This window comes from Vigna unguiculata, chromosome 11 (assembly GCF_037176805.1).
Source record: "Vigna unguiculata cultivar grain cowpea cultivar isolate G323 ecotype 2 chromosome 11, ASM3717680v1, whole genome shotgun sequence".
Classification (NCBI taxonomy): Eukaryota; Viridiplantae; Streptophyta; class Magnoliopsida; order Fabales; family Fabaceae; genus Vigna; species Vigna unguiculata.
In genome coordinates, this window is record NC_140802.1 from 11,532,076 (window position 1) to 11,556,431 (window position 24,356).

General features: G+C 32.6%; 1 protein-coding gene across 4 annotated transcripts; it reads left to right on the forward strand.

Annotated features, from left to right (window-relative positions):
* The first annotated feature begins 4,508 nt into the window (after positions 1-4,508).
* On the forward strand, positions 4,509-9,515 carry LOC114169729 (11-oxo-beta-amyrin 30-oxidase-like). Of its 4 annotated transcripts, none has more exons than XM_085668450.1 (6): positions 4,509-4,831; positions 5,808-6,025; positions 6,619-6,860; positions 7,166-7,553; positions 7,643-7,942; positions 9,244-9,515. In XM_085668450.1, the coding sequence occupies exons 1-6, from the start codon at positions 4,534-4,536 to the stop codon at positions 9,262-9,264; spliced, it is 1,467 nt and encodes a 488-aa protein (XP_085524576.1). In that variant the 5' UTR covers positions 4,509-4,533; the 3' UTR covers positions 9,265-9,515. The 4 variants fall into 4 exon arrangements, with proteins under 4 accessions (XP_085524576.1, XP_085524577.1, XP_027910799.1 ...); XM_085668451.1 differs by having other exon boundaries at positions 7,715-7,942; XM_028054998.2 differs by lacking the exon at positions 9,244-9,515 and having other exon boundaries at positions 7,643-8,876.
* The last annotated feature ends 14,841 nt before the right edge of the window (positions 9,516-24,356 follow it).

Consider the following 24,356-nt stretch of genomic DNA (forward strand, 5'->3'; position numbering starts at 1 on the left):
CCTGTCTGATGCCCAGTAAGGACATGGTGGTGGTTTGGTGGGGGCGGCTGCCGGCGAAATGTGTGGAAAACATGTGGGAAAGGGTGTCAAAATTATCAATGGAGTAGGGTGGGAGGGTAGTGAACCACTCTAGGGCAGGGCCTTTTAGTTTTGTGGGGAAGGCTTTGCAGAAGACTGTGTCATGGGACGTATACAGAGCAACATGTGTGATGTAAACTTTCAGGTGTTCATCGGGATCGGTTTCGCCAGTGTAGCGATCGAGGTTGAATGGTTCCCACTGGGTTGGGAGAGGGGTGTTAACGATAAAGTCTGTGAATGGGTGGCGGCGTCTGGGCTGGTGGGAGGGGAGAATGTGGGATGGGAGTGGGTGGTTGATCATGGTAGGGAAGGTGGAGGTGATGTTATGAGGGGGGATGTGGGTTGTGGGAAGATATAGGGGGTTGTAGGGTGGGATATACGCGGTGTGGAGCGTAGTGGGTATGTTGTGGGGAACGTGGGTTGTTGAGGGTACGGTAGGTCCCGGGTGACCTGGTGGGAAGTGTTGGGGGTGTGTGGTAGTGAGAGGGGTTTGTTGGGTGGAGGTGAAGGTGTGGGGGGTGGGGTTGTATTCACTTTCTTCCTCTGTAGGTTGGAAAGCCGGAGACTTCACAGCTTCAGAGGTCTCTTTGGCTTTTCCTTTCAGGTCGGCATCTGCCTCGATCTTCCTCCTGAGGCGGGAGTTCTCTTGTCTGAGCGCTTCCATCTCTTCAGCGTTGCGTTTCTTGAGGTTTGCAAGTTCCTCTTGCATCTTCATCTGGCCGTCTAGGATGGCGGCCAAATCAGGGGTGACGCCAGAGGGTCCAGAGGGACCAGCGTCAACTTGCTTGCTAGCTCCAGCTTTGCTGTGGGTAGAAACCATCTTCAGAGAAAAGCGGGTACTAAGGGTGTTCGTCTCGGGCCCCACGGTGGGCGCCAATTGTTCCTGCAGAGGGACAAATAACATAAGTTAGGCACGAGCGTCACCTTACTATGTAGTCCGCTATCTCCTTAGTTGGCCTCTTCCCATTCGATACATGCCGGCTTGAACCCAGGAGGGGTTACCTGCAGAAGAATCTCCGAAGCTCAAGTAAGTCAAAGCTCTCAAGAGTCAAATCAGCAATTAATGAATGTGTACCTTTAAATGATGGGGTCCACGTGTATTTATAGACATTAATGACGTTTGACCATTTCATGGGCTGGGTCTTGACTTGGGCTCTAGCTTGGGCCCCAGCTTGGGCCATGAGTGGGCCTGGTCCTAAAGCAGTTTCCAGAGGTGTATTGAAGTGGGTTAGCCTTCTAGGCAAGTAGTCGGTTTTGGCCGGCTACCTGTCTAGATGGCTAGTGCTGGTTGTGTCCGGGTGCTGGATGGTATGTGGTTTTAACGTGTGCACTTATTTACTTGATTGGGCTTGGCTAGGTACAGTACACGAGCTTTTATTTTAAATGCAGGATGCAAATTTGCAGTAGCTGCTACTTCTGTTGCTCCAGCTGCTGCAGCAAAGGAAGAGGAAAAGAAGGAAGAACCAGTTGAAGAATCTGATGATGACATGGCTTTCGGTCTGTTTGATGTTATAATTGATGAAGCTGTCCTTGATTTTAGGTGTTGTATATTTTGTTGTTTCTCCTATTCATGTTAAATCCTCTTCAAAGAAAAATATTTTTCGTAATATATTATTTTGTGAAATATATCTTGTTATATTTTTAAATTTAGTACGTTAATTTGATATATTTGTGACATATTTAGATAGAATAGACTGATTTGATATTATATTAAATTGTATGATACGAGTGATTGATTGGTGATATTATATTAAATTATATGGTATGAATGGTTGATTGGTTTTTTAAATGAAAATGAAAAGTGAATATTTTTTTGGTAGAACGATTTTGTAGAGACTTTTTGTGTGATTAGACATTGGCAGGTGAATACTCATTATATAATATATATATTGGATTATTAATTTTTTAAATTATTATATAATATAATTAAATTATGGTAAAATTGTTAATACGGTTATTATAATCTTTTAAAATAATTTTAAATAAAAATAATAATTAAAATATTGGTTATAAAATTTAAAAAAGTAATTCATTAATACTTTTTGAATTATTTTCAAAAAATTTAAACAATTTGTAACGCTTTTAAATACTTAGTAAGTGTTAAAATAATAACAAAATATTATATATTTTGTGGTAATTTTTAACATTAAAATATCATAAAATATCATAAAATAAATAAAAATAAATTTTATGTTATAAATTATTTTTGACATGTGTAATTTTTATAGTCTTTTAAATCATTAAAATTTTCATTTGTAATAATTTTTAATATTTAAAACTTTTAATTTTAACTTTCATAAATATTTATTTTTTTGTAATGATTTTTTTATTACATATCACTGACAAATTATTATATCAATTTTATAATTTTACACAAACGAATTCAAATCCAAATACATAATTTCTAAAGAAAAATATATACTCAAGCATATGCTAGGGTCTGAGAGCAGTTTAAGTAATATAAAAACATGCATTGTGTTTCATGTTGAAGTAATATAAAAACATGCATTGTGTTTCATGTTGAAAGGTTTAAAACTTTTAAATTTAGATATTTAAGTAATATATCTAACTTTCAGAAAAATCGAAAACATAAAAATTAAGTATTTTTATAATTAAATTAAGACATATGAAATTTATATTAAGGAGTGAATTTTAAATTTGACTCAAATTTCTAAAACTAGTTTGTAAAAATTTGCATCCACTTATATGATCTAAATTAATCTTATCTCTAATCAATTTTGAATTTTCAATATACTATGTTTACACTGAGATATGTGTGTGAGATGAAAACTCGAGGCATTGAATTTTTATAATTAAATTAAGACACATGAAATGTTTATACGTTTATGATTACTCCTGCCTGTACCATTGTTTGTGAGCTGAGCGTGACCGTTACTGTGATTTAGGCAGCGAAGATGGTGAACACGATGTGGCTTAGGCCTAAGAAGTTCGAAAAGCTTTCTTACATTTCATTTTTTTTTATTTTAATTAACTTTATTGTAACATTTTGTTTTTATATAATACATTTTATTAAAAATATATAAAAAATTAAACTCAATTTTATTATTAGAACAATCAAATATTACAATTTAATTTTATAAAAAAAATATTTATATTAAATTACAATTATATTTTATAGAATTAATTAATACGATAAATATATTACAATTTTTAAAAACTCGTGGGTTAGCACGGTTCCCATGCTTTCTTTTATATATATATATATATATATATATATATATATATATATATATATATATATATATATATATATATATATATATATATATAAAGCGTAAGAAGGGACAGACGCCGTCAACTCTATACTTTTGCTTACCTAAAATGCATTATGCATTATTAATTTATGTAATATAAAAACGAAAGGTTAGAAATTTTAGATTTAAATATTTAATTAAGTATTATCGATCTTTTATCGTTTTATAATTGAATTAAGACACACGAAATATAAATAAGTATATCATTACTTGTGTGCCATACCATAGCCCTTCTCACTTGGTGCCAGTGTTGACAAAAAGAATGGAACTATTTTCATTTCCTTCCTCGACAGCAACACTGTGTGTGTTGACCGTGATCGTTGCTGTGATTCCGTTATGGGCGGCGGTGAAGATGGTGAACACGCTTTGGCTTAGGCCTAAGAGGTTGGAGAAGCTTCTGAGAGCACAAGGGCTTAGCATTATAATTTAATTCTGAAGTAATAAATTGAACTTAAATCCACTTAAGTTCAATTTATTACTTAAGTAATAAATTGAACTTAAGTAATAAATTTTACTTAAGTAATTTAAGTAAAAGATCTAAATTTTAGAAAGATTGTAAACGTAATTAAGTATTTTTATAATTAAACTGATACAGATGGAATCCATCATTTAGTTTTTTATAATTAAATTAAGACACACGAAATGTATACCATATACAAGTCTACGTCTATAAGTCTACCATTACTCATGTTCTAACTTGGTGCCAGTGTTGACAAAAAGAATGGAACTATTTTCATTTCCTTCCTCGACAGCAACACTGTGTGTGTTGACCGTGATCGTTGCTGTGATTCCGTTATGGGCGGCGGTGAAGATGGTGAACACGCTTTGGCTTAGGCCTAAGAGGTTGGAGAAGCTTCTGAGAGCACAAGGGCTTAGCATTATAATTTAATTCTGAAGTAATAAATTGAACTTAAATCCACTTAAGTTCAATTTATTACTTAAGTAATAAATTGAACTTAAGTAATAAATTTTACTTAAGTAATTTAAGTAAAAGATCTAAATTTTAGAAAGATTGTAAACGTAATTAAGTATTTTTATAATTAAACTGATACAGATGGAATCCATCATTTAGTTTTTTATAATTAAATTAAGACACACGAAATGTATACCATATACAAGTCTACGTCTATAAGTCTACCATTACTCATGTTCTAACTTGGTGCCAGTGTTGACAAAAAGAATGGAACTATTTTCATTTCCTTCCTCGACAGCAACACTGTGTGTGTTGACCGTGATCGTTGCTGTGATTCCGTTATGGGCGGCGGTGAAGATGGTGAACACGCTTTGGCTTAGGCCTAAGAGGTTGGAGAAGCTTCTGAGAGAACAAGGTCTTCGTGGTGACCCATACTCTCTTTCACCTTCCACCTCCAACATAAACCATGCCCCACAAAACAACCGTCGATCGCAATCTTTTCTTGTCTCCGATGATGTCGCTCCTCGCTTGTCCTTGCCTTCTCACAACACTGTTGCCAAACACGGTTCACTTTTCCTACTTCCTAATAATTTGTAGCTAGACATAACTTACATTCATTTGGGCATGAAAGTGATGTTTTTCGTGATTCTTCCTGCATCATTCAATGTTCTTGCTACAACACTCTTTTTTTTTTTAAACAAATTTTTAAAATTGGAAACTATTCCAAAGTAGAAAAACACATGCATGCCTCCACCATGTCTGTTTCCTTTATATGGTATTCGTTCCTCCCTCGCTTTCTGATCTAGATACGAGGATACTTTTACATCTCATACAAAAATTATAACCACTTATGTTTATCTTATTCATTTTAAATAATATAATTACAAAATTATCTTTTACTTTTACGTATGTTCTTGATAAAGGATAAATTGTGAAACAGTATCGATTGTTATCTTCTTTTTAAAAAAATAACGTTTTTATTAGAAATTCCACTTTTACTAAATTAAAGATTAGGTATATTCATATTATATTATATTATAATATATATATATATATATATATATATATATATTTATATTTATATATAAATTTCACATTTTACAAAGTGAATGAAATATGCTTAAATTTATTTTTTAATATAATAATAAAGTTTACTTTGAATAAAGTTTGTTGACCTAACATATGATCTGTTGTCGTTTTTAAAGAGAGTAGTTCGAACGACCTTCCACGGCTGTTATTTAACTGTTGTTGTCGTTTTGGAAATGATTGAGTTCAAACTTAACATTATAATTTAATTTTAAACTAATAAATTAGACTTAAATCCACTTATTCAAAATTAATGATATTTTTATAAGTAATTGAGAGTGAAGGTAGTGTGTGCCATATAAAGTAACAATAAGTAACAAAAACATTGCACCTTCAAATTTATCAGTGTATATCATTCATTATTCCTCTCCTCACAACATAAATTTTTTGGATCCTTGAAGTTGTTAAAGCAAAGTCTTTTTTTGAGCAATTGCCAATAAGTGAATTATGTGCAGGCAAGAATTCCTTTCTATGGGAAGGCACAACACCAAAGGTCATAATCACTGATCCAAATCAAATCAAAGAGGTCTTCAGTAACATTCATGATTTCCACAAACCAAAGATAAGTGGCATTGCAAAGTTCTTGTTCAATGGTTTGATACATTACGAGGGTGATAAGTGGGCTCAACATCGAAATATTATCAACCCTGCATTCCACTTAGGAAAAGTGAAAGTAAGTTTATTACTTTCATTTATGAATAAACAATCTTTTTATGTATACTTTTATAATGAATTTAATAATTTTCCTAGTTGTCCGGACGTGAAATCTCTTCAGACGTGAAATCTCTTCGGATAAAATCTTGTTGGTTTTGAAATCTAAAATTATTTTTTCACGGACCTTCCTCTTTAAAAGTATGTAGGAGGTTTGGAGAAGGAATGAATATTTAAACAAGTCCAGGGATTAAAGAGAATTTTTATTTACACATATAGTGTTAATGTTTTGACCCTAAGTTCATTGACATGACATATCTAGAGTCAACCACCACATCAAAAATAACATTTTGAAGTCAATACCAAGAGCAATTTAAATAGTTTTCCTTCTTTAATCCTTTGACACGACTATGAAAAACAATATAGTGAAGGAATTTCAAGCTTCAAAATACACAATAATATCTTAAATGTTGTGATTAATCTTAATGATAGAGATGTAAAGGTCAACATATTATTTATTTCTCATCGATTAAATTTATTGACATTATAATTAAACTTAGAGTTTTTTTTTGCTTCATATTCAAATTAACCTCTTAATTGATAATTAATTTACAGAATATGATACCATCATTTTCCCAAAGTTGCCATGATGTGATCAGCGAATGGATGAGAATGTTGTCATCAGGTGGAAAATGTGAGATTGACGTATTTCCTTCCCTTCAGAATTTGACCCGTGATGTAATTTCTAGAACAGCTTTCGGAAGCAGCTATACAGAAGGAAAAAAGATATTTCAACTTCTCAAAACTCAAGGGCGCATTGTCATGACTACAAAGTACAAGAACACACCAATAATACGGTAATACCAAATTGATTCATGGTATAAAATAGTTATTACAAAGTACAAGAACCTCATAGAATCACCCTAAACAATAGACACTATAAATAAAGATTAAGCTCTCCATAAAATAGAATCACACAATGATGAAGAAAAATAATTATGAATTACATTGAGATTTTAATTTAAGGAATATTTAATATTTTTTGAAAAACTCTTTGAAATCTAGAAATGTGGCATACCCAACTTAAATAAGAACTAGGGCTACTACTATCGAAGTTCAACATGTTAGGAAATTGACCTCTATTACTTCAACATGTTTCTAGGCATTTACCAACACCTACCAAAATGAAGATGAGGGCAGTTGATAAAGAAATGAAAAATTCAATCAAGAATATCATAAAAAAACGAGAGAAAGCCATGAAGAATGGTGAATCCAACAATGAAGATTTATTAGGAATACTTTTGGAATCAAATCAAATGGAAATTCATGGAAATGGAAATAGTAAGAGAGTTGGAATGACTATTGAAGAAGTAATTGGTGAGTGCAAGTTATTCTACTTAGCAGGGCAAGAGACAACTTCAACTCTTTTGGTTTGGACATTGATCATGTTGAGTAGGTATCCTGAATGGCAAACACGAGCAAGGGAGGAAGTTCTTCACACTTTTGGAAAACAAAATCCAAACTTTGATGGGTTAAGTCAGCTCAAAATTGTATGTATCATATGCTTTCATTTGATTATCTTTATTGTCTATTAAAAATGCATTTCATGTTAACATGTGACAAAATGTTTCTTCCAAAGATGACCATGATTCTGTATGAAGTTTTGAGGTTATACCCTCCTAATAATATCTTTAACCGCACCATTCAAAAGGACATGGAACTTGGAAACCTGTCACTACCTGCAGGAGTAAAAGTTACAATGCCAATAATTTTACATCACCAAGATGTTGATATATGGGGTAATGATGCATTGGAGTTCAAACCAGAAAGGTTTTCTGAAGGAGTTGCTAAGGCAACAAAAGGCCAAGATGTGTTTTACCCATTTGGATGGGGTCCTAGAATTTGCATTGGCCAAAACTTTGCCTTGTTGGAGGCCAAGGTAGTGTTGTCAATGCTTTTGCAAAATTTCTCATTCGAGCTATCTCCGGTCTATGTGCATGCTCCTATAGTTATGTTTACTTTACAGCCAAAACATGGGACACCCCTTATTTTGCAAAAGCTATGATAATTAATCATATCTTGAACTGAAAGCATGGTTTTATGTCTACAAAATAGTTTCATTGTTGTAAGACTATGCATATGTCACTTGGCTTAATATATCACTTTATTAGATTACATTTATGTAACATCAATATGTGTTTGTGTAATTTGATTGAAACTATATTTCTTTTAAGAAATTGTATGTTGTAATGCATGTGTTTGAATAATGTCTTTATGGTTCAGTTATGAAGGATTATTGGATAATGTACGAAAAAGTATGTTAAATATGAGTTTCAATGTAATTTTTTTTTTTTTGAAAATGATACTTTAACACCTATTAATTTTTATACCAAACCATTTCTCTTAAAAATTGATGTGTTCACAACCGAAAAACAAATACAACTATTCTACAATTATGATGTGGTTTATTTTAATAACTTTTTAAAATTCATATGTGCTTGAGAGAAAGGTAGACCTAAGTCCTAAGTAGGGTGGGACGTGTCTTAAAATTTTGTTTCATCTTAGACTTTAATTGATCTACGGAGAGATTGTTCTAAGTTTGATTAAAGTGGTATAGATTAATTGGGTCACTAACCCACTTAGTCTTGACTTTAATATATATTTTATTTATTTTAAACTATTGGATGTATAGTTTTTGTTTTCACATTAACATTTTTGTAGTTACATTAATTATTGTTCTATCATTATATAGATAGTTACTTGAGGCTCTTGGAAAGGTAATCGTGTGATTGCGGGATTCAACGTCTGTTTGCTTCTGTTCAACATGCTTGCTACCTTCCAAAACCAAAAAAAAAAGAAAAAAAAAAATCTTAGGTTCCTTTGAATATGGAATTTGTGAGAAATTTTGCCCTCAACATTTCTCATGAGTTCTAGTATCATCAGCTAAACAATTTGATGATCTCATACAAACACAGAGAGTTACAGTAAATAATACAATTAGAATTAGACCAACACGTAAGCCCCTAATGATCCATCCATGAGGTACATGAGCCTTATGGTCGACTTGATTAGCTATAACCAAAAAAGTTAATTAATTAAACAAATTAAGTGTGTAGTATCTTGTAGGGACATGACTAACAAACAAACTGCAGGCTCGAAATAACCCAAAATGTAAAACCCTAAACCCATCATTTAACCAAAAGAACTCAATTCATGAAGGTTTATGCTTTGTTTGCGAAGGAGGTAGGCTTTGTTTCGTGAACCGTCGTTATCATTGGAGCACACTCGCGAGCTGGGATGCTTCAGCATTTGGGTCAAGACACGTTGAACTGTGTTGCTGCTAACGAAGCACCGACATCGCTGTGTTATTTTGATGAAAGATGAAGGATAGGTTGATGGAGGATTTGGCTCAGAGAGGATCGACGAAAGATTTTGGATTTCTAATGTTATGTTCGAGGATTAGAAAAATGTTGTAACTTAAAAAAAAGTATACATTTAATAAAAAAAATTATAAAATTTTTACGTACCAAACTTTTGTTCGTAGATAACATTAATTAAAATAACTTATAATATATATATATATATATATATATATATATATTATGATATTTATTTTTTACGCTCATTTTTATAGGTAATTAAAGAAGACAAATAAACTCGTTATTATTCGAATTTGTTCCCGTTTTGATGGATGACTGGGTATAAGTATGGGGAATCCTCGACTTTTTCAATTGGGTATGAAGATAGGTATGAGATATACATATCTCTGCCATAATACCCGACCCCATTTAAATGATTAAAATATTCACAATTAATTAAGTAACTTTTTATATATATACACAGTGGCGGATGTTTGTGGTGGCAGGGAGGAGGCATGGCCCCCCCTAAAATTTTGATTTTTTTTTTATATTTTAGGTATTTTTAAATTTTTTATATTATAGATATTAGATAATATATTATAGATATTAGATAATATATTATAAATTAATGATGATTAAATTAAATATTTTATTTCTTTTATAAATATAATAATTAATGTTAATAAATAATAAAATATGAAATCAAACATAATAAAAATAAAGAATAAAAAGATTTATCAAAATATTTTTATTATTATTTTTCATTATGGTTTGAGCTTCTTATAAATCGTTTTCATTTCTTCTTCTCACTTTGTTCTCTTTCATCATGAGGAGGAAAAGAATGATGTAATTCTTTCATCTTACTTGATCGTAAAATATTAGTTTAAAAAATTATTTAATAAATCTCTTTTATATTCATTTTTATTTTATGAACAAAGAAGTAAAAGTATCTTACTGTGTGTTTTTTTATAACTGGATTTTAATTGTAGTTTCATTATATGACTTGAGTTTCTCACGAATTGTTCTCATCTCTCATTCTCACCTATTTTCTTTTGTTTATAAAGAGAAAAAAATCTACTATTTTTGCTCTCATATGTAAGTTGTTGTCTTCCATTCTCGAATAAATAAAGGAGAAGGTAATTTTATCTTGTATTACATGATAGTGAAATATTAGTTTAATAATTTATTTAATGAGCTTGTATATTAATTTTTTATTTTATGAACATAGAAGAAAAAATATTGTATTGTGTGTTTTTTATAACTGGATCTTAAGTGTGGTTTGATTATCATCGAATTTTCTTTTGGTATTTACGTCTCTCAGTTTTTTATTAGATTATGAAAATTTATTTTTTAGTCTCTTTTTTAAAATAGATATACAAATTCAACTCTTCCATATATTCATTTGTAGTCTTATTTATTTTTTAGTTATCGTTATACTAAATTATGTATTTATTTTTATTATATTAATGACAATAATTAAATGTATAAATTTTGGACATATTATTTTGGCTCCCCCAACAATATTGGTCAAGATCCGCCACTATATATATATATATATATATATATATATATATATATATATATATATATATATATATGTACTTTTTAGTTTTTATTTCTTCTAATTATTTGGTTTTATCATAAAACTCATTAACATCTCCATTATATTTTTCATCTTATCATAACCTTTATGAAATTATGTTAAAATGATGCCTGTCAATTACAAAAAAATTATGTCTCAATTTGAATATTTCTATTATTTTTTAATATTTTTATTTATTGTATATTTTCCTTTTTACACGAGAATGTTTAATACTTTCAATTTAAGCGTTTAATAGCACAAACATTTCATTTACTAGGTAATATAATTTTTTTTACTTATTATTATTAATTTTTGTTTCATTTGAATAACTCTTTTGTTTCACTAAAATAATTTTTTTTATTTCTCAACCATTGAGTATATATGTTGATATTTGAAAAGTTTTCTTAGATCTCTGAGGTATTTTTCATCTTATCATACTCTTAATTATACATTAATTTTTCTTGGAGTGATTTCTTTCATTAGTCTATCAAATTGTTTCTAAACATTTGTTAATTTGTTAATATTTTTATTTGTTGTTTATTTTCATCATGTAGAATACTATTTTGATATATTTTATCTAATTATTTTTTATTTTCTAACTCATTGTCAATCATACTGTAATTTTTTCACTATAATTGTATAAATAACTTTTATTTACTACAATATAAAAATTTAATGTAACATATATCGGAGTTTAAAAGATACAAGATCTATGTTAAAATTTTATTATTATGTTTATTATTTATTCTTTGCTTCATTTTGATCGAGTGATGTATTATAACTTTTATTACTAAAAAGAGATTCATTAGAATTTAAAAAATTGAAGTAAAAAAATATTTAAAATATATTTTAATTTGAATATTTATTTCCCTTTTATATTTTTTTAAAAATATTTTTTAAATTTTATCAACTAGGTTTCATTAATGTTTGTAAATTTAATAAATGTTTTAGTTCTCATGAAATTTTATTTGGTATTCTAATCTAAAATGCAAATAATTATAATTTATTTCAAAGTATTTGGTATCGAAGAAACAATCATCATCCTAATATTGAATATTTGATAATATTATGTTTCGTTTTACCGTAATTTTTTATTATTTTATAAAAATCAATTAAAATTAATATTGAAGTAGTAAGAAAACGGGTACGGATATAAGTACAAGATTATACTCGTTACCTTGTGGGGATGGGGATGGGATAAAAGTTTGATACCCGTTGGATTTGGGTATGGGGATGGGGATGAATTTTTTCTACGGGATTGTTATGGAATAACGAAACTCGTCCCCGCCTCGTCCCATTGCCATCCCTATAGGTAATCCTTCGTATGAACAATTTTCCTCTAAACCTGTCATGTTTACCTAAGAAAATTTCGTACGTAATTATTTTTTTTAGGCTTAAATATACATTTGGTCCTTATTTTTGTTGTTTTTATTCAATTTGGTTCCCATTTTCGTTTTGTCTTTAATTAGATCTTTATTTTTGTCAAATTTTGGTCAATTTGATCCTTTTCACTAATGGTGTTTAAATAGTTAACATTTTTGAACGGTACATGCCATGTATTAGCTTTTGGTTTTTTAATTTTTTTTTTTAATTTTTTTTAATTTTTTAAAATTTTTTTTAAATTGTTTTAAAATTTTTTAATTTCAAAAAAGTTGTCCACATGTCAAGTCACAATTGTACCACGTTCCAGTTTGTAGTTGTACTATTTCTTTTTGTTTAATTTAGTCCCGATATTCGTTACTTTATTCAATTCAGCCCCTGTATTCGTTATTTTTATTTAATTTATTCCCATATTTTGTTAAAATGTTGATATTATTATTATTTTTTTTTTAAATTGAATTATAAATTATAATATTTAATTATAAATTGAATATAATTCTTACATTCACTGTTAAATAGAATATAATTATTTAATTATTATTAAAATATAATTATTAAAATTTTAAAAATATATATTTGTAAAATTGACATTTGAATCTAAAATATTTAATATTTTTATTGCATTTAAGATATTAAAATCTAAAATATTTTATATTTAAATGTTAATTTTACAAATATTAGTTTACTTTTCTAAAATATTTTGAATATTTAAAATATTTTTAAATATCAATTTTAAAAGTATTTTAGAATATAAATATTAGAAAAAAAAAATTTAATAATTATATTCTTATAATATTTAAAATAATTATATACTATTTAGCAATTAAATACAAGAATTTTATTCAATTTATAATTAAATTTAATAATTTATAATTAAATTTAAAAAATTATAAATTTAAATGTCAATTTGTAAGGGCCACTATTTATTCTGCCCTAATTTCTAAAGGGGTGCCCCAAATCAGTTGGGCCTAGGACTTATCCATAGGGGGCCAAAGACCCTAAACTGTCCTAACCAGCTAATTCTCTTCATTTTCAGAAAAACAACCACCTTGTTACTCTCTCTTCTCCCAAACTATGCTTTGCTAGTTTTTGAGCTCACTCGTGCTCAAGTTAGTTCAACTAGTCCTAACTTCACGTAAGTTAATTCTCAGCTCATACTATTTCCTCTATAGTCTTATTTTTCGTATTCCCGACAAAGGTTCACTATGGTAACCTCGCTCTTTTTCTGTACCGTTATTCCAGTTCGTAAATCTGCTCCTAGAGATGCTAGGTTCATTGGCTTAAAGGTCACAGTCAGTTATTAGCCCTTTTCCAGGTAAGGGAAGCTAGGGTCTTGTGTTTTAAGTTCATTTTGCTTGAGTTTGGTTCTGTTTTGCATCTCTAGTAGTTATATGATGCTTAATTTGAAATGGATATGCGTTGTATGCGGTTCTTGGATGGATATCTCGTTGTGCAAGCGTAGAACAGTGTGGGAGAACTGTTGTTTTCGCCTGAGCGAGCTCGTCTCGCCTTGGCGAGAATAGTAGAAGCTCGCCTAGGGGTTTTGCACGAGTACTCACTCAGGCGGGAGACTAAGCTTTTGAGCGACGAACCATCTCGCTCAGGCGAGATGGCCTCGCCTAAGCTAGAGTCCGCAAAAAACCTCCAGGCCCTCTACTTGTGGTCTTGCCTAAGCGAGAGCCTGTTGTAACATCCCTGCTAGATATTACGAGTTTAAATAATAAAATAAAATAAGAAAATAAAATCTCATTAATTATAAATCCATTTCCCAAGAATGCGGGAAATTTCAAACTTTTATTACTTCAATAATAACTCAAAATCCAAGAACATAATTACTCTTATAATTATCAAATAGTTCAGTATTACCAATAATTAAAAATTATTTGAAATCTTAACAACAATGTAAAACTCTAAGAGAAACTCCCCAAGACTAACCCCACTCTGGCTCTACGTCTCACCAGACCCACCTGCAACACCATCTGCTCACGTATACCGCGTATACGATCATCGCCAAACACAAGCAGATAGGGTGAGCTTAACAGATAAAACATATACAATTATGTATACCCATATACAACATATCAATATAAACAACACAATCATTCCAAAGGATTTCCTTTCCTTTGATTCATACCGCTTGGCCACAACCAGGTTATTCATGTTCTACATCTTCTAGTGATTACTTCTAGGTGACTTGCTGCCATACCTATCAGCCACAACTGATAGAGCACGTGCGGGAAACCATGTTACGGATCATACACCGTAACGCCAGGTGGAGTTCCCAAATACGAACATAGTTCGCAACGTCCCAAGACTACCAAACTCGTCAGTCAACTATTGAGGAGGGCAATCTATCTGGACCCATCCGTACTGGCCACAACCAACACACTCACACTGGCAACACTCGCCAACCCGAGCCACAAATCAAGAGTTCCTAGTGTTCATCTGCCATCCTGAGCCACAACTCAAGAGATGCTATTCCGAGCCACAACTCAAGGAATACCACGTGCTTTAACCCCTATCCCGAGCCACAAGTCAAGGGATACGTTTCGAGCCACAACTCAAGGAACACCAGCAATCCCACCTTTGAAGCATGACCAGAAGCCTTGTAGATCACGCCCACAGAATCAAAAACACCAATATTGCTGCAGTAAAATCGCCTGGCGGGGGACACGTACCTCCAGGCGCTGCCGCTTCCAGATCGCTTGGCGGGGGACACGTACCGCCAAGCGCTAAGCGCCTTAGTCTAGAGTACCCCTAATGAAAGGCATTTCATTCTATAATGTTCCAGGCCTTATCCTGTGCATTCAATCCCCTAGTCATATAGACCATCCCAAGCATGCTCAAACAAAATATAAGGAGCAGCATTCTAACAATTTTAAGCACATGATCTTATGCACCAATGCAATTTAATATTGACACCCATGCCTTCACCAAACCAATTCTCCACATGTGACTAACCCAAAGGAACATTCAAATTGATAGAGACTTACCACATAACGCAATCATGCTTCATTAGAAGTTACTTGAACTTATCAAGAGCTTATTCATGTATTTTACAAACTCCAAAATCAACAATATTAAGTAATATATATCTCTAGATATTGACCTCCAAATCCATTCTTCACCGTTCAAAATGAAGAACCACATGTTATGGACCACCTGTCAAAATTTTACCTAAATCAGACGGTTAACGAACCGGGAAATGCAGTTTTACGAAAATTGCGCAAACCAGAAAAAAGTGGTGGCGCCTAGCACACAAAAGTGGAAGGTGGCGCCTGGCGGGACTGTACTACTGCCGGGCGGTCCCTGTTGCGCGAAAAGTACGAAAAACAACGTTTTTCGTCAACCAGAGCACCCCTCACATCTCTGATATGGTGCTTGGCAGTAACCAATGTGTTGCCAGGCGGTTACTGCTGTTCCAGGAACCCCAACCTTCTTCTCTGCACCTGCGAGCTTTAACCAATCCCCAACTACTCTGTTTTGCATTAATTTTTCGATTCAAAGGCTACACTCACAGGTTTAAGATCATGGTTCGTTCCTATGGCTCCTACTATACGAAAACCCCTTACATTATTTCGTTTAAGTTAGTGTCACAATAACAATCTCAACCCCAAATAATATTAATTCAATTTTCGTCCAATTTGACCATCACTCACATGTAATTCAATTATGAATGATGCCCAAAAACTCAGAACCAATAAGGACTTCCCATTTCCTCAATCAGAATCACTCAAGCAAACGTAAAAATATCAAAATCAAATTAACAGGTTCACGTTGCCTGGCGGGTGTTCATCACCGCCAGGCAGTTCATCACAAAACCCAGAAACTAGGTTGTAGGTTCGTGGCGCCTGGCGGTACAGGGATTCACCGCTAGGCGGTTCCTCAAGGAACCCATAAACATACTAAACTGGCATGTGCCACCTGGCGGCTATGAGCAGCCCGCTAGGCGGTTTCTGGAAAAAATTCCATAAATTCAGATTTCAATGCATTTTTAACAAAAACCAACATACACATTCTATAATCATACAATTACGCATAAAAACTCATATAGGACGTGGTTCAGCTCCCCTAACCTAGATTCTTTGCTTAAAATAAATGGTTCTAGAATTCTTCCTTGATCACCAATTTCCTCCCTTGGCTCCAACCCAATTTAGCTCCTTTGCTTACTCTCTACTCACTTTGTTTCCTCTGAATTCGTGTTCCTTACAACACTCTAATTTTCCAGTCTCAAAAACCCTTCTAATTGGTTTAGTTTGCCTTTTTATTATGGTCCTTAATTGTGGTTAATGGCCAAAAACGAAAATGACATTAAAATGAATGTAATTGCCATTCAAATTCCATTATGAGTTGTTTTTCAGTCACTTTTGGCTGCTCTTTGGCCCTTCACCTTCATGCCACAAGAAATTTTGGCAGAAAGGAAGCTTAAAATGATTCTACCAAGGTTTGAACCCATGACCATGCTAGTGCCAACTCAATACACAACCATTTAACCAATTCATGTTTCGTGATGATTAATATAATTCTATGATTATATTATCACTCAACATGATCAAGCATATTATCAAAAATAATAATAATTTAAATAACACACAAATCTTGAACCCAAGTCCTCTCACACATTTAAGTACTTTAAACCACTTGAGCTAGTACTTTTTCACAACATAACAATCCGCATTAAATGCCTTAAAGGCTCATACTACCCACATTTATTAAATAATTATCTAATTAATTATTTAAATTTCTCGGGTCTTACACCTGTAGCCTGAGCGAGGGCTCCTAGCTTGAGCGAGACCTAACGCAGGTTTTACTGTTTCCTCACATGTTTCTTATTAATGGTATGATTGACTGGTTTGCTCTAATTAAAGTATGAGGTATGTGAAAATGTATGAGATCTTTGATATTATGGGCTAGATTCATGATTTTTGGCATGATTTTGGCATGATACAAGTATGGGATGGTTGGTATTAAAGTGACAAGGAATTGGTATGGACAATGCTTTTATATTGGTTGATGGAACATGGTGTTGGTTTGGTTAGGACGTAATTCTACGATAGTTTCGTGGTGGTGCCTCATGGATTAGGGCGTAATTCCATGAATCTCTAGGTGAGATCTCATGGTGGTGCCTCAGTTGGTCGGGACGTAATTCCATAACCCCTGTTAGTGGGAGTTCATGGTGGTGCCCATTTATATAATTTAGTAAGGATTCAAGGTAAGGATTGCATCCTGAAACTTTAAAGAGTTAGTTAGTCTCACATAGAGTGTACTGACTCGAGTGGTGAGAGTAGCAAGAGGCCTAGAACCCATTAAGGGCTAACCATGTGTGTGGAGGATGAGACACTGGAACAATTAGCTCGGTAGAGTAGTAAGAGCCACCACAAGTGCAAGCATCCGCTGAACCCGACTAATTATATGTATATGTAACAGTATGATAAACCATTTTTCTACTCTAGCTTACCCTTTGCTTGTTTGATTGTTATGTGTGTGGACTTCTCTTTTTGTGATGATCATCAATTTATTGATGTGAGCAGATGCGAGAAATTATCGTGGTCAACAGGGAAATGGTGACTCCGCTGCTTAGCCTGCCTGGACTGGATTCCATTTATTTGAACTTTTCTTTTAGGGCTACGACCCATATATCGTCTTGCCACTAGGCTTTGTTTTGAATCACTGTTGATCCTTTACTACTTTTGTTACTGACATCGTGGTGTGCCTTAGTTTCCTTCTTATTTTCTTTTGAACAGCTGTAAGGAGTAACGTCTATACTCTAGGATCGTGTTTACTATATTATTCTGTTGACACTTCCTTTAATTAGGGTTATTAATTAAATGGGGTGTTACACAATTTTAGAAAAAATATTAATATAATTTGTATAAAAGATATTAAATTTAGTGTCAATTTGAAAGGGACAAAATTTATTTATTTCAACAAAAATTTGGACTAAATTGAACAAAACTAACGAATATAGGGAGTAAATTAAAAAAACTAATAGTACTTGTCAACACCCAATTTCGTCCGGATAACAATGATAAAAATAATAAATAAAAAAATTAATTAAAGTTCAATTGAGAAGAATAAATAAATAATTAATAAAATAAAAAAAGGTAAAAAATATGTTTTAGTTTGAGAAAGAATAAATATCTATGTTTATTTTATTTATTATTATTATTATTTATTTTATTTTTAATTTAATTTAATTTTGTTTTTTTTATTTATGTGTGCTTTTTATTTTTATTATTACTATTATTTTATTATTACATTATTTTTCTTTCCGTTATTATAGTTTCATTTTGTTTTACGTCTCTCATTCTAGTTTTATAAAAAAAACAACAAAACAAAAGAAAAAAAACAACAAAAAGGAAAAAAAAAGAAAAAAGAGAAAGAAAGCTAGAGGTAACGTAAGGTCTTTGTTATCAGACCCATGCCTGCTATGCTATCATGGTTTTTGTATTGGGAATGACCAATAATAGTAAGCTGGCCATGGTCATGATAGCGGAAGGAGCAGGAAGCAACATCTGCTCTCAGCCTTATCCCACATCTCGAGATTGGAAGGTGCAGAGAAAAGTGAACAGAAAAAAAGGGAACTATATAAGAGGAAAAGAACAAGATTGAAAAAAAAAAGAAGAAGCAAAAACAGGATCAGAGAACAAACCCTTGATGAAAAATTGCATCCAGCAGGAGGATATAGTGAAAGAAATTTTTCAACAAGGTAACTATCGTTATCTGCTTAACTTCTGTTGGCTTTGTCTAAGGATGATGCTTGTGAACGTATGCATTGAGTTTATTTGATTTTACCATTGTTGCTATTATGTTTACTCTCTTGTACACTCTGGCAAATTCCTTCGTCACCATTTTGCATTCTTAAACCCATTTGAATCAATCTCATCATCTTTATCCAACACGCACGAAACCATCATAAACGCCACAGAATTCCCATTTCTCGTCTTGTCTTCATTCCATTTCTCGTCTTATCTTCATTGCTCACCTGCTTAAAAAAAAATAGAGACCCAAAAATAGAGATCCAAAAGCTGCACCTAAAACGAACCTATTGCACCTACATTCCCCTTCTCCAATTTTCTTCCAAACAACCACGAGCCTCCATCACCAAGTAACATTTAGAGCCTTAATCCCTTTCTTCCACCCTCTGCCCGACCATCACGTCCCCAACCACAAGAAAAAAAAACCCAATCCCTTCCATTCAATGACATCAGAAACAAAAAACCAAGAGACCAAAAAGGAGAAGGGGGCCCTGGAGTTGGTGTCCTGAACGCGACGCAGATGGAGAAAGAGGCCTCGATGTCGACGAAACCATCAGTGAAGGGCGATGTCAACAATGTTGCTTCGGTGTTGGTGGTCGCGACACTATCTCGAACACGCTTGGGAAATAAAAGAGGAGATGTTGTTGCCACGAGTGCAAGAGCACTTCGCAATGGAGCAAAGGGCGATGGCGTCGCCAGTGGGACCTTTGGCGATGGTGTGGCGTGGTGGAGTGGCGTAGTAGCATGGTGGTGCGGCGGCTGCGGAAGAAAGAGAAACAAAAATAAACCTTTTTGGGTTTTTTATCTCTTAAAAAATAATAATAATAAAAGGTTGGGTTTGGGCTGGCAGCCAGACCCATCTTTACTTCGCGCACCCCATCTTTAATTCTTGTACATCCCTATTTTTTGTCTCTACGCACCCTTTTTTTTCTTTATCTCGCAACCCTGTTTTAATTTTACTGTGAGTACCCCTGATGTTTACTAATCTTGCACCCCAGCCACATTTGTTTCATCTTTACTTCGCGCACCCGTCTTTAATCCTTGCACACCCTATTTTTTGTCTTTGCACACTACTTTGTTATCTCACACCCCTGTTTTAATTTTACTGTAAGTACCCCTTGATGTTTACTAACCTCACACCCCTGCCACACTTGTTTCATGTTTTACTTCGCGCACCACCATAATTGATAACCTTGCATCCCTATTTATGTTTATCTTGTTTTGGGCCTGTGTTTTATGTTTACTTAATCCACCTCACACATGACTCATGCACCCTACTATTGTTTTTTTTTTTACTTTTATCCTTTTTTTGTTATTAATTTTTTTCTCCAAAAAAAGAGAAAGGAAAATTGTTTTACATTATAAAAATTACAAAAAAAAAGAGAAAAATATTAAAAATGAAAAAATGTTCTCTTTTGTTTTATTGTGTCTATTCAGTCGCCCGCACCATGAGGCACTCATTTTCAAAAATACCAAAATAGTTTTCTTTCTCTTTTAGTGTTTGTCCGACCGTTCACGTCGTGTGACACATGTTTTCAAGTAATTCAAAAATACCAAAAAAAATATAAAATTTCAAAATATAAAAACATCAACGTTTTTAAACAAAGATATCTTTTTAAGAACTACGTGATCCTTGATTCTCCATTGTGAGATACGTAGGATCAAGGCCAGTCCTTGTCAGGTTCACCTCCAAAAAATTTAAATCTTTTTTCTTCTCCAAATAGTTTTCCAAATCATTTTTCTTAAAGAACTACGTAACCCTGATTTCTCATTTTTAATGAGAATACGTAGGACCAAGGTCAATCCTTGTCAGGCCCAAAAAAAAAAATATTTGTGTTTCTTTTTAGTATTATTTGTCTCTTTCTTTTTGTGAAAATTAATGTTTTGAAAACCACATCAACTTTGCATGTTTAATTAAGGGTACCGCCCTTGGGCGGGCGCTGTAGGGTGCTAACACCTTCCCGAACCCAAAAATTTGGTTTTTTCGCAGACTTGTCTTATTTTCATGGTTTTTCATATTTTTCCAGAAATAACTATGGTGGCGACTCCAAATCTCTTTTTAAACCTGTTTTCTTTTTCGGTTCCCCTTCTTGTCGCGATTCCGGTTGCGACACTACCACAAACTATTAAGAAACATATAAAGGTTTTTGTCGTCAATGATATTTGTCAACATTGTGATTTGTCTAAACACCCCAATGTCAAGTGAACACATAAAAGGCATTTAGCTAAGTTTAATAAGAAAGAGCCTAAGAGAATTTGGGTACCAATATGATTTGGGTGCAAAGTCTACATTCTTGACCTATTAAAGCAACATGACGAAGGAAAAGTCTACATTCCTAGACTTAAAGCAACATCAGGCAAAGCAAAGTAGCCTTCAAAGGCATAAATAGGTGTAAAACTCGTTGTTTCAATTAAAAATGTGTTTTAAGACTCAAGTATAATGTACTAAGCGTAAGACAATTATGTGACTATGGTTACATGGTCTCTTTTAAAAAACATCAATGTATAGTGTATATGTTTAATGGTGTTAGAGCAAAATTCCAACACCCTTTCCTTTTTGATGAAATGCTTAAATACAACAAAGCATAAAACTTAACATGTAAACAAATAGCATCTTTTAACACCCCTTATGGTGCCACATTAGCTCTATTAGGCAACTAGTTAAACGTCTACTAAGCGTTATTCAATAGTTCGTCTAACTAGTTGTGATACTTTGTATAAATAACTTGGATCATCTACTCACTCTCTAGAAATTTATGAAAAATGTTTAGACATATATTATAACCGTTTACATTCATCATGTATTAAAATTTTCAAAACAAAATTTACATAACGAGCATTTTCCAAAGGAACATATAAATTACAACACACACACACACACATCGTTAGTCAAAAATCATGGTGTTTCTATTGTTCAAAAGTGTAATCTTGAGTTATGGTTTGTCAAACTTTTGATAATAGTGGAAACCAGGCTCAAGTTGTCCTTGTAAACTGAATGTAGCTTTGTGATTGAGTGAACTAGTATAAAAACAATTATCTAATTATCTTTCCCTCATCTTACTCACTTTAAAATCTTAAGAAAAACAAGGAAACCAATCTTTTTTATGTTGGTATGTGTTTCTATGTAATCTTGTTAGAAATACTGTTTGGAACGAATCTTATGTGATAAAGCATGTTGTTTGAGTGAGATTCACAAATTCTGCATTCTGCATAATTTACCAGTATTTTAGCCGATTGTTTTGAAATTTTAGTCTGCTAATTCATAAGTGTATGAACAAATTAACCTAATATTTTTATTTTTGACCGGTTGAAAGTGTATTGTCATGCAACTTTTGTATTCAAATTTTGTGGTCTAATTGATTCAAAGAAAATGGCTTAAACCATCATTTAATTACTAACACACATGAATAAATATTCTCTACAAAATCTCCACTATTGTGCACCACCATATGTGTTATCATCTGCTTTCATGTAACATGTGATTATAGCAGGCTATAATAAACCACACAAAAGATAAGAGAGAAGGTAAGCTAACAGAAAAAAGAATAATGATATAATATCAAAACAAGCATACATTCATCACACATCCTCTACTTCTAATAACTGTGATAAATACTTATTATTTATGCTTATTAACACCTATTATTTGTCTTTATTCATGTGCTTTGTGTTATTTTCATAGAAAGATGTAGGAGTTTTATGCATTTTTTTAAGTTAAGTATAATTCGTTGTTTTTGAGATTATTGTGTAGGACAATGGAAGATTGGAGAAGATTAGAGAGTTATTTGTCAAGATCATCTTACTTAGTTAGAGTTCCAACACTCACCTTACGAGAAGTCTATCTCGCCTAGTGAGATAGAGCAAATAGAAGTGAATCAGAACTTGCATCTCATCTAACGAGAGGACAATTTATGAATATGGTTTAAGTGTTAAGAATTAAGTGAAAAAAGAATTTCTTTTGGTGTGGAAACACAAAAGAAACTCAGAACTCGGTCAAGGATAGTTCTAAGGTTGAAGGTCATCAAATTCTTTCGTTTATTCGTCAAAATTCATCAAACTTATATGTTCTAGATGCATAGGAGTAGTTAAACTCCCATTTCGTTAGGATTGAATATAATGAACTCATACTCTGTGGAACTTTTCCATTGCAATATAATCTTTGTCACTATTCAAATGTTTTATCTAGATTGTTAATTTGTAAGATGAATTGGAACTTTGGCACAAATAGAATACCCAAGAGTTTCGGTTCTAGTAATTGTAACATCTCGACCGGATATTACGGGTTTAAATAATAAAATAAAATCTCATTAATTATAAATTCATTCTCAAAAATGAGGGAAATTTCAAATAATTTATTTCATAATAAAGATAACTCTAAATTCAAATTTCTCAAAATTCAATAAAATACCAAAAATAGTCATATAATAGTTTACAACTTTATTCCAAAACCATAAGTGATAAAAACTCAATAAAATTGTTCCCATGAGTTTTTCCCTGCTCCGCTGCTAAGTCTCACCAGATCCACCTGCAACATCATTTGCTTCCGTGTACTGCATACACGATCATCACCAAACACAAGCAGATAGGGTGAGCTAACAAAATAAACATATATATATATATGTATATATATATATACATATATATATATATATATATATATATATATATATATATATATATATATATATATATATATACATATATATATATATATATATATATATATATGGCACAATTATATAATCACACCAAAGGAAAATCCATCCCTTGATATCCCACCACATGGTCACCATCATGTTAATCGTGTTCTACGTCTTCTAATGAGTACTTCAAGGTGTCTTGCTGCCATACCTATCGGCCACAACCGATAGAGCACATGCGGAAAACCATGCTACGGATCATACACCGTAACACTAGGTGGAGTTCCCATATACGAACTTAATTTGTAACGTCCTAAGACTACCAAACTCGTCAGTTACTACTAAGGAGGGCAATCTATCTAGACCCATCCGTACTGGCCACAACCAGCACACTCACATCGGCAACACTCGCCAACCCGAGCCACAACTCAAGAGTTCCTCGTGTTCATCCGCCAACCCGGGCCACAACACTTGCCATCTATAATGTTCCAGGCCTTATAGCATCTCACATATGCATTCATCCCCTAGTCATATACACCATCCCAAGCATGCTCAAACAAAATATAAGCAGTAGCACTCTAATAATTTTAAGCACATGATATTATGCACCAATGCAATTTAATATTGACACCCA